Genomic DNA, 14,250 nt, shown 5'->3' on the forward strand with positions numbered 1-14,250 from the left:
TTATGAGCTTAACATCTTCTTGATATGCAACAACACAGAAACCCTAATATGGCTGTTCTTTTCTTGTGGTACGTGCTCTGGACTGTTGTCAATATGTTCCCAGGCTTTAACCTGACTTGACCCCAATCCCTGGAGTAGGCTTAGGCTAGAACATAGTATTTATTTATGAAAAAACATTTGAAACTTACACATCAAGTATTTCCCTCAAATATTTCCCCAAAATAGGCAGGATCCATGATCATTGGAGGGGAATGTGCACTTATCAGTATACCAGAGCACTTGCCTGTAAAAACTAATTGGATTAAAGAAAACTAGAATGGTAATGGAAAAAGACTTATATTGAGAAAATGGAAGAAAATAAGAAAATGGAAACAACAGGCGTAGCGCCATTAAAAGATGAACATAACATAATACATAATGATAATGAAACTAAAGCAAACATTCTAAACAAATACTTTGCATCAGCATTCTCAACCCCAGGAGACAAAGACATTACTGAATTTGAACCAAGTAGACAACATAGAAGATATAGTAGTACAAGAAAATGGAATTCAAAAACTATTAGCCAACACCAAACCAAATAAAGCTTCTGGACCTGATGGTATTCCAGCTAGATTACTCAAAGAACTAAGTAATGAGCTAGCCCCAGTGTTCAAAATACTCTTTCAGGCTTCACTTAACCAGGGCAGAGTACCAAAGGACTGGAAAGAAGCTAATGTCACCCCCCTATTTAAAAAAGGAGAAAAATCTGACCCAGGGAACTACAGACCAGTATCACTTACCAGCATCATATGTAAAATCCTAGAACACATAATATGTAGTAACATCATAAACCACTTAGACAAACATAATGTCCTCACACCATACCAACATGGCTTTAGGAAATATAGATCATGTGAAACACAACTAATAGGACTAATTGATGATTTTTCAAAAGGTTTAGATAATAGTGAACAAATAGATGCTATCTTACTAGATTTTTCTAAGGCTTTTGACAAAGTTCACCACCATAGTTTGCTTAAAAAATTAAAATATTTCGGCATTAATGGTCCACTGCATCAGTGGATTAAAGACTTTCTGATAGGGAGAGAACAAACTGTAATAATAAATGGCTCTAAATCAACACCGATAACAGTAAACTCGGGTGTACCTCAAGGTACAGTCTTGGGTCCACTACTATTTTTAATTTACATAAATGATTTACCAAATTGCATTAGTTCAGGAACAAAAGTCAGATTATTTGCAGACGATTGCATAATATATAGAACAATAAAAACAACACAAGACACAGATATTTTACAAAGAGAATTAGATGAATTACAGAAATGGGAATCAAATTGGAGCATGTCTTTCCACCCAGAAAAATGTCAGTTGTTAAGAGTAACAAAAAAACTAAAACAAATTAATTCCACTTATATTATTCATGGCAAACCAGTATCACAGACTAAAAACGCAAAATACCTAGGTGTTATAATAAATGAAAAACTATCATGGAATCCACATATTGATGAAACTACAAAAAAATCAAACAAAGCATTAGGATTTATTAAAAGAAATTTCTATAAATCAAATAAGAACATAAAACTAAAATGTTACTTAACCTTGGTTAGGCCAATAATAGAATATGCATCCTCCGTTTGGGACCCCTCAACTCAAGAAAACATTAAGAAACTGGAACAGACACAAAATAGAGCAGTGAGATTCATAACAAACGAATATTCACATTTGACTAGAGTAACACCTTAAGTAAAATCACTAAATTTAGAAAGCCTTCAGGACAGAAGGCTCAAAAGTAAAGTAGCAATCATACATAAAACACTGAACCATAATCTTCAAATACAAAAACAAAATTTAATAAAATACTCTGAAAGACACAAAGATAAAGGCACATTCCTCGTCCCATATGCTAGGACAAATTTGTACAAATACTCCTTCTTCCCTAGTGCTATTAGAGCATGGAATGGGTTGCCTGAGCTAGCCAGGAAAACCAGTGACTTGGCAGAATTTAAGTCATTGGTTAATATGCATGACTAAATGCATGACGCTTAGGACGTAATCATCTTCTTTTTTGAAGTAACGTCTGTATTATATAAGATAAGATTGAAAAGTTTGAATTATTTTCAGACGGCTTATCAAGTTGGCTGCTATGACCTTGCAAAGCAAGCTTGTGGTGTATTGTGGGATTACTTTGTCACAAAACCAAAGACTCCAGAAAGTGAAACGTACATCACAGAGAGGAAGCAGAACTTTAAGCTGACTTTATCTAGGTAAGTGATTAACCATTTGTGTATTTGACAGGAAAGAGATATGTCCTGAAAGACTGAAAATGTTATATTTTTTTTTACATTACATGAGGTCTGACTGAAGTAGACTTAAAAATAGGTAAATGTTTTGGTACATCTTACAGATCTTGTGATGAATGGGGTAGAAGATATAAATCTCATCCATTTCTATGGCCGATGATTAGCAATGGTGTCACAACAAACATCCGACTTTTCTTCTGAAACATATGTCAGGTCCCTATAATATTTGGGTGAACTCAGGTGCATGCTGAAAATCCAGAAATTCAAATGCCGGTCCTATACAGGATTTGTACTTACGACCCCATCAGTTTGGAAGATAAGACTTTTGAATAGAGAGATTTTACAATTTTGTTCCACTATTGGATGAGGTAGTTTGAAGGGATTGATCATCTTCAAGAAGTGTAAGGGATTATTCATCTCAAGAAGTATAAGGGATTATTCATCTCAAGAAGTATAAGGGATTATTCATCTCAAGAAGTATAAGGGCTTGTTCATCTCAAGAAGTATAAGGGATTGTTCATCTCAAGAAGTATAAGGGATTGTTCATCTCAAGAAGTATAAGGGTTTATTCATCTCAAGAAGTATAAGGGATTGTTCATCTCAAGAAGTATAAAGAAATTTGTTACATCCTGACTTTAATTTGTGTAGATTTTATAATTTTGCATTTTTTGTTCAAATATATTTTGTGTGTATGTCTATAATTAATAATGTAAAAGAACAATTGTAATTAATCTCTCTTCTCTCCCTTTTTCTTTCAAGCAAAAGAATAATCTTTAAAAAAACTTAGTACTAAGTGAGGATATGATATAAAATGTTGGACTGTATTTTATTTAGTCATTACCATTTTAATTAAAAGGGAAATCTTTTTAAATTATGAATATAGTGTTGCATCTGCTTTGCTCCAATAGCTATCTAAAGGCTAGCTAAAATCTGTCAGGCCAAACAAAGATAATTGGTCATTTAACATACAATATACTATTTATAGACAGTTGAGATTGGTAAAAGATGACTTATACTCAATAAAATCTTGAGTCGTCTTCATCAATTACCTTAAGATTCTTAGTCAAACTTAATTTGTTTTAATTATATATATATATATTTATATTCATGTATCTTTGTAAATCAATTTAGATCAAATTAATGTTTGTATTTTAGACTTAACCAAGTTGCTGCCCAGATGTCCTCTCCAATTCTGTTAAGGCACTTTCTGACCAGCATCTTTATACAGACTGAAATAGCCATCAGGGAAGGTCAGCTGTACTGTGATGTTGTGTGTGACAGAGGAGCACTATCCCACAACCAGGTCCGCAGGCTGAAGCTGTGCCAGAACATGCTAGTAGCTGTGGAGCTGGCCGGCTGGCTGAATGAGCCAAGCTTGGCCTTGCAAGCAGTGGTTCAGATCTATGGTCTCTTGGCTCCAATTCTTTTTCACAAGATTCCTTCCCTGCCTGTTATTCAGGTTTGTAGGATATTTTATAAAAGCTTAGGACTTTTTATTGCCAAATGGGTGCACCTTAATGTGTTAGGAGAAACATGAGTTTTATGAAGGGTGTGCTGTTTATTTTTTTAAAAGTTGCATTTGTATAGCACATTTTTAATGCTGAAGCAAGCTCAGTGCGTTATAGTCCTGTCTTTTTTTGTAGACATTCGGGGTGAGGGGGTAATTGAGAGAAGGTATCTGGGATGCCTTTAGGTGCTCAGGAAAGGCAACTCAGCCAAGCAGTACTGTGCCACTCAGCTATACATTCTGACCAATGATGTATTCAAACATTCAAATTATTCACATACTTAACAGATTCATAACATTGTGACTATTTCTAACAGGCAAAATATATTTTAAAAAATCCTTTTTTAGAAAAGCATAGCTTAACTAAGGGAAAAAACTCCACACTTATAACTATATCTCTCAGTAATGTAGAGAAGTTTTCTCCCTTATCCAATATCAAACAAAAAAAAATTGGTTAAATTTCTTATTGTTTCATGTTTTGTTAGGTACAATAAATAATTGTTTAAAGTTGTGGTAGAAATAATTTTTACCAGACAAACAGACTGAGTGAGTTGATATAAGCTTTGTAATAATAAATAAGATTTTAAATAACTTTAAACTATGCATTTAGTCTCTCACTGGAAATCTCTCTCAAAACAATTGTTGCATTTATTTTCTGGCAAATCATATAGAAGTATTTAAACTTATCCAAGTATGTTAAAATGTATTTTACTTAAATGTTTAACAAAATGTATTAAACATTCATTAAAAATAGTAATAGTGTTGTGAATTCCTCGCATAGGCTTAATGGACAAACAAGGTTATCTATCAATGATTCTAAAACACTAGGAATTGATGAAGAAAAGAATATACTTATTTTAAACAGATAATAAAATAAACTGTAAATAACACTGCTGCAAAACAATCGCAGGCTAAAGTACCACAACTAACTAAATTAGCTAGAAAACTGCCTCAATACTATTTAATCTATATATATAGTTCGTCCATCATGATTCGATGATGACCACTATATTATCCTGGGGGCTGAGGGCTTTGCACTGGGGTTTTATGCCTCCTCATGTGGCTGGTGAGTCCTATGTGAGCCCGGAATGTTCAGCTGCACACTGGGCAGGTTTTTCCAACTGGAGCTAGTGTCATTGGCCTTGCTTTTCTTCTCTGGCGTTTTTCTTCTGCCAGCGTTGCTCTCTTTTCCTCAGCAACCTGTGCGCCAGTTTTCACAGCGTGATGCCATGATGCTCTTTTATGTGCCTCTGTTTCCCAGGTGGCTGGGTCTATGCTAAACGCCTTTAGAGAAGCTTTGAGGGTGTCTATTTAATCTAAGGCTCAGTTCTCTAACATAAATAACATTGTCATAAGGACCAAAATAAACCAATGAAATCACAATAAATAAACAGAATTTTTCCTAACAACCCAGATTCTATCAACCAAATATCTGCAATACAGTACGATTATCACATATAGACAAACTTTCTGATTCAAGCACAGCCTTTTAAGAGGATATGAAACTTGCCACAAAAAATAATGAGATATTTGATTATTAATTTAAAGAAGCAACACTTTTAATCACTTTATAACAGAAATATAAACAATTTATGAAAACTTTTGATTTTGTAATTTTTTTCAGATCTTACAAAGATGTCATGCAGTATTGCAAGAGATTCCATCCAGTTTAATTCAGAGGCGACATGGCATCATTGGTGATGGCTTGAACCACATGATAGCCTGTATCACATTTAGAATGGGGAAGGTAGCTTCCATGTTAGATTGGTTAAAATTTACATAGGTTTAAAATATTTCTTTAAGTATTTGTAAGCCTCCATGCACTAAGGCTCCGTACTGGGATTAATCCCTTATATCACGGTTCAGATATCTGGCAGTGTTCTGTAGGGTCTGCCTGTCTTGGTACTGAGCAAGACCCTGACATGCACCAGTTCTGTTTCAAGACTAATATCTTTGAATGTGTTTCTGTGCAGCCTGCATTCGTAGAGGATGTGTTCCACGGTCTCGTCTTCTGGTTCAAAACCTAATTAGTTTGCAATCTTTAGTCTCATTTTTATCTCTGTTATGTTGTCTTGAGCATAAATTATAATTTTTAACGGTGTTATATAAACTTAATTATTAATTTATTATTAAATTATATTTTAAATAGTTTGTTTCTTAACCTATGCTATTATAGTTTTTTTTTATCTCTCTCTAGACTTTGAAAAGCTGGGGACAGAATGCCTTGGCTGACAATATTTTAGAGGAAGGGAAACGTTTGCTGAAAATTGAACCAGAATCAAAAGTAGCAGAAATCAATATGAGCAGCAAAATAGATGAGTCATCAGCAAGTAATTATCTCCCTTTTGATACTGTAAAATAAGGATTCTTATGAACAAGAAAAACAAATTATACTAATGAAGTTAAAATGTTTTTAGCGCCCCCCCCCCCTCCCCCCCCTGTAGAGGAAAATTTGCTATTTTATTTTTACGAAGTTTAATTTTCTTCCTTTTCGTTATGTTCATTCAAAACATTTGAGGATAAAAAAATAAAAAGTCCTATATCAGTGATGAAATATGCAGTGGTTTCTAGTGCATGCATTTCAGCTTAGGATTTTTTTATGATACAAATAACTAGTGGTTGTCATAAAACCTTGAATATAATTTAATTTCTTCAGAAGACAAGAAGCCTGTGTCTGTGCCACTACCCAAACCAAGGGAAGACAAGAAAGAGTCTGAGAATGAGGAGTTGAGGGCCCTGGAGGCGCACATTCTAAGTCTTCAGAAAGCTGGTAAGTGAAATAGCCTCATAGCCCACACAATAGTATACAAGGCTTGTAAGTTTTGTAATAACATGATAGCCCACACAATATTATATATGGCTGGCAAGTTATGCATAACATGATAGCCCACACAATAATTTATATGGTTGGCAAGTTAATATAACCAGATAGCCCACACAGTAATTTATATGGTTTGTAAGTTAAGTATAGCCTCATAGCCCACCTTGTGGTATATGTGGCTGATAAGTTAAGTATAACTTGATAGCCCACACAATAGTTTATATGGTTGGTAAGTTATGTATAACATGATAGCCCACACAGTGGTATATATGGCTGGTGAGTTCAACGTAACCTGATAGCCCATACAACAATAGTATATACTAGAATATCCAGGCAGCACATTTAGTGCTATGTAAAGCTGATGATTTCACTATGTGAAAAACTATTCAGAGTTTGAGATGTTTTCTAATCACAGACAAATCAGAAATCAAATAATTAGTTTGATATTTGAATTAATTATAAAAAGTACTTCACAAAATTATTTTTTTGTAACCAATGTGTTTTACAGCTAAAATATATTTGTATACTTATAATTAAATGTCTTTATTTATCTTATCTTATAAATTATATATGTTACTTCAAAAGAGAAGAAATTTATGTCCTATGCATATCCATGTGTCAATCTAGTCATGCATGTTAATCAGTGACTTAAAATCTGCGATATCGTTGATTTTCCTGACTGATTCAGGCAACCCATTCCATGCTCTAATAGTTCTAGGGATAAAGGAGCACTTATATGAATTTGTCCTAGCATGTGAAATAAGAAATGTGTTTTGTGTCTTTCTGAATATTTTATTAGGTCTTGTCTTTGTATTACTAAATTATGGTTAAGTGTTTTATGTATTATTGCTACTTTAGCCTACATTTTTTATTGTTCTGAAGGGTCTCTAAATGTTGTTTAATTTACATGTATTGGATGTTCCTTCATAAATTGAACCTATTACATCCGAACCTTGACCATCATGGATAGTCCCAGAGTGCATATTTATATACCACTTGAACAGGCAGCCATGTTATCTTAACCTGTATAATGCTGATTTAATGTATACAACGTGATCTCAATAGTGCTGATTTGTGGAAATTCTGTGCTACTGATGTGGCTTAATGTGTTTTCAAAAATTCCGAAAATTCAAATTTAAAAACAATTCCTTCCTTTTTTTTTTGCATGTCTAGCTGCGTCAGAGTTTGAACTGAGTGGCAGTGAGAATCCCAGCATCCTTCACTCGTACATTGCCTTCATGCCAAGTTCTCAGGCTTATAAAGAAGGTGAGGAATTACATTTAACTATTTTTTCAGTTTGTAGAATGTGTCCCACTAGACATGATCACTATAAATATTGAGAATGTCATTTTCAAGTCCACTTTTTGTTCTCTTCCTCGTAGTATTGAAATTTAAGAAAAGAAATCGCTACTTGGAGTTCCTGGTACAAGTCACTCAAAAAGGCTTCAGTGAAGGTTTAACAGACGAAGTTCAAAACTGGTGTGACGATGGTCTTCAGTGGATAAACAAGTAAGGTGCAAATCAGTTCTTCAATTAGCCTTAACCTTGGTTCCATTATTAAGCAAAACAAATATAATGGAAAGAATCATTTATGGTGTGGATGAAGAACATTAATTTATTTTTTTTAAACTTTCTCCAACAAAGAAGTAACCTTATCACTAACTAAGTGTACTCAGGGATTATCCTAAAATAAAAGATTAACTATTCTTATCTTTCACTAGAAAGCTAAGCATACTCATGGATTTTATTTAAATCAAATATTAAAATTATATACTGAAGAATTAAGTATACTTAAGGATTCTAATAGAATTTGAAAAACAAAATACTTATCATTCACTGGACGAGCTATGTATATTAAGGGATTGTAAAAAAAAAATCAAAATCCTTATCTTTCCATGTGAACCATGCACCATTAGAGAATACTGACATTTCATAAAGGTGGATTAGATTAAAATTTGAATTAAATTAAGTTCCGCTAAATTTACTGTAAAAAAAAAAGTTCTATTTCAACTTGTGTTTCAGGCGTAATGAAACTTTTATTGGACCAAGGGCGTACATGGACAAACAGCCAGGGGCAGTAATCGGTATAGGTGATGATCCCAAAAAGTTTGCTGCTGCGATGGTAGAATATGGTAAAAAGAAAGTAAGTGGTGAATAGAAATAGAGACTTTGTACATGGAGCAAAACCTTTGAATAGAAATCTAAACATTTGACATGAAACATAAGATTTAGAAATAGAAACAATTGACATTAAACATTTGATTTAGGAATAGAAACAATTGACATGAAACATTAGATTTATGAATAGAAACATTTGAATGAAACATAAGATTTAGAAATAGAAACAATTTATATGAAACAATAGATTTAGAAATAGAAAAAATTTATATGAAACATTAACTTTTTGGACATAGATTTTAACTTGCAATGAAAACCTATTATGTGGTTTTTAAGTTTCAGCATCTCTGCCAGGTTTGGCACTGTTGTGATATTAAAAAATAAAAAGTAAACTTTATAAAATTTTAAATGCTGCTAGTAAGATCATTGGCAAAAATCAAACCACATTTTGTACATATTATTTAATTAGAGCGTAGCAGTAAATAAAAATCCAGAATCTGAATAGAGGCTAATGGAAATTAAAGGAGGATGGGGTTACAGAGATGCCCCCCCATTAGCGTTTTAAAGATCAACTCAGGCGCCATTTTGCCCTCACTGGCATAGAGGAAAGTAGCTGGTAGCAGATGGCCTGTGAAAGAGACAGTTGGAGAGCTCTCACAACGACTGGAGGACAAACATTTGAGACTCAAAGAAAAGCCATTATTGAAGACAGGCACAGAAGACGGAAAGAAAATGAACAAAGGCTTTGTCTGCACGAGATGCCGGGAAACATGCTGGTTGCAACTGGGTCGGCATAGTCATGTGAATCATCCTTAATCTTCGGAATTGAAGACATTGCCATTAACGGAATGGGTTTTTTTTTTTGCTTTTGTCTGAGTTCTTTCTTTTAGTAATGAATGTGTCATAAACCATATAATGACATGGACAGATTTATATTTTCTGTTTATTTTAAACGTTCATGTTATTTTTCTGTTATACTTCAATTTTTAACACCAATATTTACTTATGCCTAATTTTTTCTTTATTGAATATATGATTTACTTCCAACAAAGCAGGAAACTGGTGCTGCTGAGAAAAGTCAACTTGCCAACAAGAAAGCTCCTGCACAACCTGTTAGAAAAACAAAATATAAAGTAAGTTAATGCATAGTATGTTATAGCATATTTACTGGCCTGTATATACTCTTTGATCTATGGCCTTCAGTCATGAAGTGACTATGAATCATCTCCTTGAAATGAGATCGATGTCTGAGCATAAGCTATGATCAAAATGATGTCCCCACATGCAGTTCCCCCACTTTTCATGCAGCGGTATGATTTGATCAAAGCTAAATTAGAAGAGTGTTAATATAAATGTGTGTCCTATTCTGATATACTATCTGTAAAAATAAGAAACAATTTAACACACTCAGTGACACTGTAAGCTAAAAAAAATATTTACACTTTAGAAATAATGTGTGGATTCTCTCTTTATTTAGCATTGAAGCAATAAAATATGAATACATAAATAATAAGCTATACAAATATAGAACTCAGTTTTTACTTTTTATTCATATTCACTGGAAAACTCAATAAACACAAAATTAGTGCCATGAATCAAAGAGGGGGTAGAAGGATAGGGAGAGAGTTGGACAGTTATCCAGTGGCAAGATGAATAGAGACAAGATATCTTTTATATCCAATTAGTTGAAGCATCACACTAATGAAGTAGGATTGTTGGCTACATTAAAGTGGTGCCTTAGTCATGCTCTTGACACTTAAATAATTTTTCCATTTATGATGAGCTTGCGATACATCCTTTTTTTTATATGACATGCTGTTCAATATTTATTTAAATGACAATAACTGATTTTATTTTAAAGCCTCTCAATGTACATAGTGGAATGAATGAAGTAATGAGACAGCGCCAAGAAGAAATGGAATTATTAGTAAGTAGTTGATTTAAGCTTTTATGGTTTAGTTTCTCATTTCAGTTTTTAAAGTTTGAGTTTGGTCCCAGTGAAGACTGGGTTTTTGAATTTCATGATTTTTTAGTTTCATGATTTTGAGTTGTTTTGATTACCTGATATTAGTTGGGGAAAGTAAAAGTGTTTGGCCTTTAGTGCTGACCACATTACACCCTCACTAACCATTGGACATTGAAACAGATAAGGTTTACATCTTTTGTCCTATAAATTCCAAGGCCTGAAATGGGAGATTTTTTTTCTTTTTAAAAAATTATTCCAATCTTTACAGTGTCTACATTTTTTTGTGCTCATGTAAAAGATACTTTGCAGAACCCAAACAACTTTAGTTAAATTATTGTTATGGAAATATAGAATATTGTTATGGAAATATAGAATATTGTTATGGAAATATAGAATATTGTTATGGAAATATAGAATATTGTTATGGAAATATAGAATATTGTTATGGGAATATAGAATATTGTTATGGAAATATTAAAATAATGAAACCAAAAACCATGTCCATCATTTATGGCTTGAATTTGACATTTTGTGAACATGTTATCCTAACTAGAAGCACATACATACAGAAAGAGTTTTGACAGACAATCACATACACTCACATTTATTTGTAATTTTGTTTCAAAGTGACTTTTTCTTTTCTTTCAGGCTTTAGAGAAACTGACGTCACTGTTCCTGGACACCTACAGAGCTTACATTAAATCCAAAAAGTTTAGAAACATCTGCGCTGAGGAGCTGCCATGGAGAAGTCAGGCAAGCTGGTTGCTAATAGTCAGAAACTGTGATGTTCATATTAATTTATTAGTAGTAATGCATTGTTATCTTATCTTATGAAATACAGACATTACTTTAAAAAGAATATGATTACGTCCTACTTGTGTTCCTAGGTCAATCTAGTCATGCATGTTGATCAATGACTTAAATGTTTATAAAAGTCTGGTAGATTCTGTTAAGTTTAAGTAGGTTGATTCTGGTGACGAGGTGCTACTAGTGACTAGACTATCGTATTTACCCTTCCGTTGTCATTGCCTAGCCTACTACAAACCTATTTTGAATGAATTTTAGTCATGTATATTTGTTGTTAAATAAATACTGAGAGCCATTTGGATATATTATATTGTGGTTAAATGATAGTTAACTTTAGGCTCAGGTAAAGATGAAGATTTAATTTATTGAATCACCTTTAACCTTTAGTTTCCTCACTTTTCACATTTTTCTGCTGTTCTAACTACCTCAACTTCCGTCTTTAGTTACTTATGAAACTGTAAATTTAACAGGTGTTTGTTTTTTATATTCAATGACACATTTTTGATTTAACCCTCACACCTTTCAGCTCAATCTGACTAAAGGTCTAAGTCACTTCAATAGTTTACTGGTCAAACTGGAAAAAAGAGAAAAAATTCTGGGACAGACTAACTCAGTTTTATACAGGTGAAAAGAACATTTTGAATTCAGTTAATTTTTAAATATATATGCATAATTCTACAACTTATATTAAAATCATAATTAGTATAATAATATTAAAATAATCATTGTCTTCCTGTATTGGCGAAGCTCTTGGAGTATTTCTTGTAGTGGCTCTATTTTGGTGAGGCATTCTGTTATGCTCTGACTATTCAATCCTAGGCGAGTCTGCACAGCGGCTATGTTCTCTCAGATGTTTTCCAATAACTTGATAACACTTTAATCAACCTTTAAACATTTATTCACACGATACTAGTCTGTATTGTCACATCCTCTAAAGACTCTAAGCTTGTCAAGCTTGTTTGTATTTCCTGTTTTATTCTGTCTACTCTTTTGGTTTAGAGATTACTACTCAAATTACTTTCTTAAATCTATTAAACTGTTATATCTGTCTACTCTTTTGGTTTCGAGATTACTACTCAAATAACTTTCTTAAATCTATTAGATTTGTATCCTAACAATTCTCATCTGCATGTGCACTTTGTGAAAGCAGAGGAGCCATTGAAATAAAATTTATTATAATAACAATAATACAATAAAAATAATTTTCATTTTTTAACTTGAGCTTTAATTATTTGTTTAGGGCTTCATACTCTGTGTTCTGTTTACTTGTACAATTTATGGGCTTCACTTTTAAGCTCAATTGAATTTTTGTTTTCTTGGTAGAAGTGATTTCTTAGACCCAGAGTGGTTTACCCTGGAGACTGCTGGTGTGATCATTATAGACAGAGAAGGAGCTCAAAGTCAAGCTGGACTGGATACACCTATATCCCGGGGAAAATCATTGGTAGATTCTTCTTCTAAAAAGAAATCATTTGCAGCAGCAAAACTTAAAGTAACCGGCATTGAACTAGCTGCTACAGTGGTTACTGGAGGTAAAAATACTTCACATGCTGGCTGTGAAACTTTGAAATAATCTGTTTGTAGCCTCAACATAATTTTAAAATTATTTATTTATGATTTTCCTTAGCATTAGATTTTTTTTCTGAGTGGTTTCCCACCCACCAGATGTAACACTTTCTATGACCCTATGTAGAACTAGTAACACTTTCTATGATCCTATTTAGAACTAGTAACACTTTTTATGACCCTATGTAGAACTAATAACACTTTCTATGACCCTATTTAGAACTAGTAACACTTTTTATGACCCTATGTAGTACTAGTAACACTTTTTATGACCCTATTTAGAACTAGTAACACTTTCTATGACCCTATGTAGAACTAATAACACTTTCTATGACCCTGTGTAGAACTATCTTTACAAAGAATTATGGTCAAAATCAGTTATAAATTTGTCATGAGAAAAAACAACAACTTCCCATGTTTTTTTAAATATTAATCACTTGTTTTAGCAACATTCTTGTTTATAGCATACTCAGAGCACTAAAATACAGTCCTTTTTGTGGACCAGTAGGGTGAGGGGGAATCTGGGAAAAGGTTTCTGTGCTACCTTCAGGATTTGAATTTGAACCCCCTTGCCAAGTGGTATTTGCCTCTCATCCACCCATTATAGTAAATTTTAACTTTGTTTTATTTCAGCCGAGGCCAGATCTCCTTCACCTATAAACTTTATAGAAGAAACGCCCCGCACCTATAGATCAGACATCTCAGAGAGGAATAAAAGTATTACAGTGGAGTCACTTTCATCTATTGACATAGCGGAATCCTTGAGGAAAGCATTTAATTGTTTTAAGAAAGCTATGGTAAGATCAATCTTTATTTGTAGAGACTCTATTAACGTTTTATATTTTTCTCTTAACTTGTATGAAATCTAGGTTTTATGAACTTGGTATTTTGAGGACATCTCTTTGTGTGGCATAATAGTTGTCTTAAATAAATCTGCACCCCTTATCTGACCTATGAAATATAGACGTTACTTTAAAAAAGAAGATGATTAGTAATATTGTAGCATTGGTGATTATCATCATCATCATCAATCTCTGTTTGATTGAAGGCTCTCGAGGCTCAAATCCTCTCTTGTTTTCTTCTTAACCTCTAGGAAATCTAGGTTTTATTTACTTGGTATTTTGAGGACATCTCTTTGTGTGGCATTATATATGTAGTAATA

General features: G+C 33.1%; 1 protein-coding gene across 7 annotated transcripts in view; it reads left to right on the forward strand.

The window, feature by feature from the left end:
* LOC106073515 (cilia- and flagella-associated protein 54-like) overlaps positions 1-14,250 on the forward strand; it is a 68,498-nt gene that overhangs the window by 16,844 nt on the left and 37,404 nt on the right. For 5 of the 7 annotated variants that reach the window (XM_056027728.1, XM_056027723.1, XM_056027726.1 and 2 more), the window contains 14 exons: positions 2,125-2,267; positions 3,459-3,762; positions 5,435-5,557; positions 6,008-6,140; positions 6,467-6,580; positions 7,805-7,897; positions 8,014-8,140; positions 8,654-8,774; positions 9,802-9,882; positions 10,611-10,676; positions 11,364-11,468; positions 12,049-12,146; positions 12,846-13,054; positions 13,722-13,885. In XM_056027728.1, the coding sequence (XP_055883703.1) occupies positions 2,125-2,267; positions 3,459-3,762; positions 5,435-5,557; positions 6,008-6,140; positions 6,467-6,580; positions 7,805-7,897; positions 8,014-8,140; positions 8,654-8,774; positions 9,802-9,882; positions 10,611-10,676; positions 11,364-11,468; positions 12,049-12,146; positions 12,846-13,054; positions 13,722-13,885 (1,881 nt within the window). The remainder of the gene's footprint in view (positions 1-2,124; positions 2,268-3,458; positions 3,763-5,434; positions 5,558-6,007; positions 6,141-6,466; positions 6,581-7,804; positions 7,898-8,013; positions 8,141-8,653; positions 8,775-9,801; positions 9,883-10,610; positions 10,677-11,363; positions 11,469-12,048; positions 12,147-12,845; positions 13,055-13,721; positions 13,886-14,250) is intronic. The other 2 variants (XM_056027725.1, XM_056027724.1) reach the window with 2 other exon arrangements.

This window comes from Biomphalaria glabrata, chromosome 4, assembly GCF_947242115.1.
Source record: "Biomphalaria glabrata chromosome 4, xgBioGlab47.1, whole genome shotgun sequence".
Classification (NCBI taxonomy): Eukaryota; Metazoa; Mollusca; class Gastropoda; family Planorbidae; genus Biomphalaria; species Biomphalaria glabrata.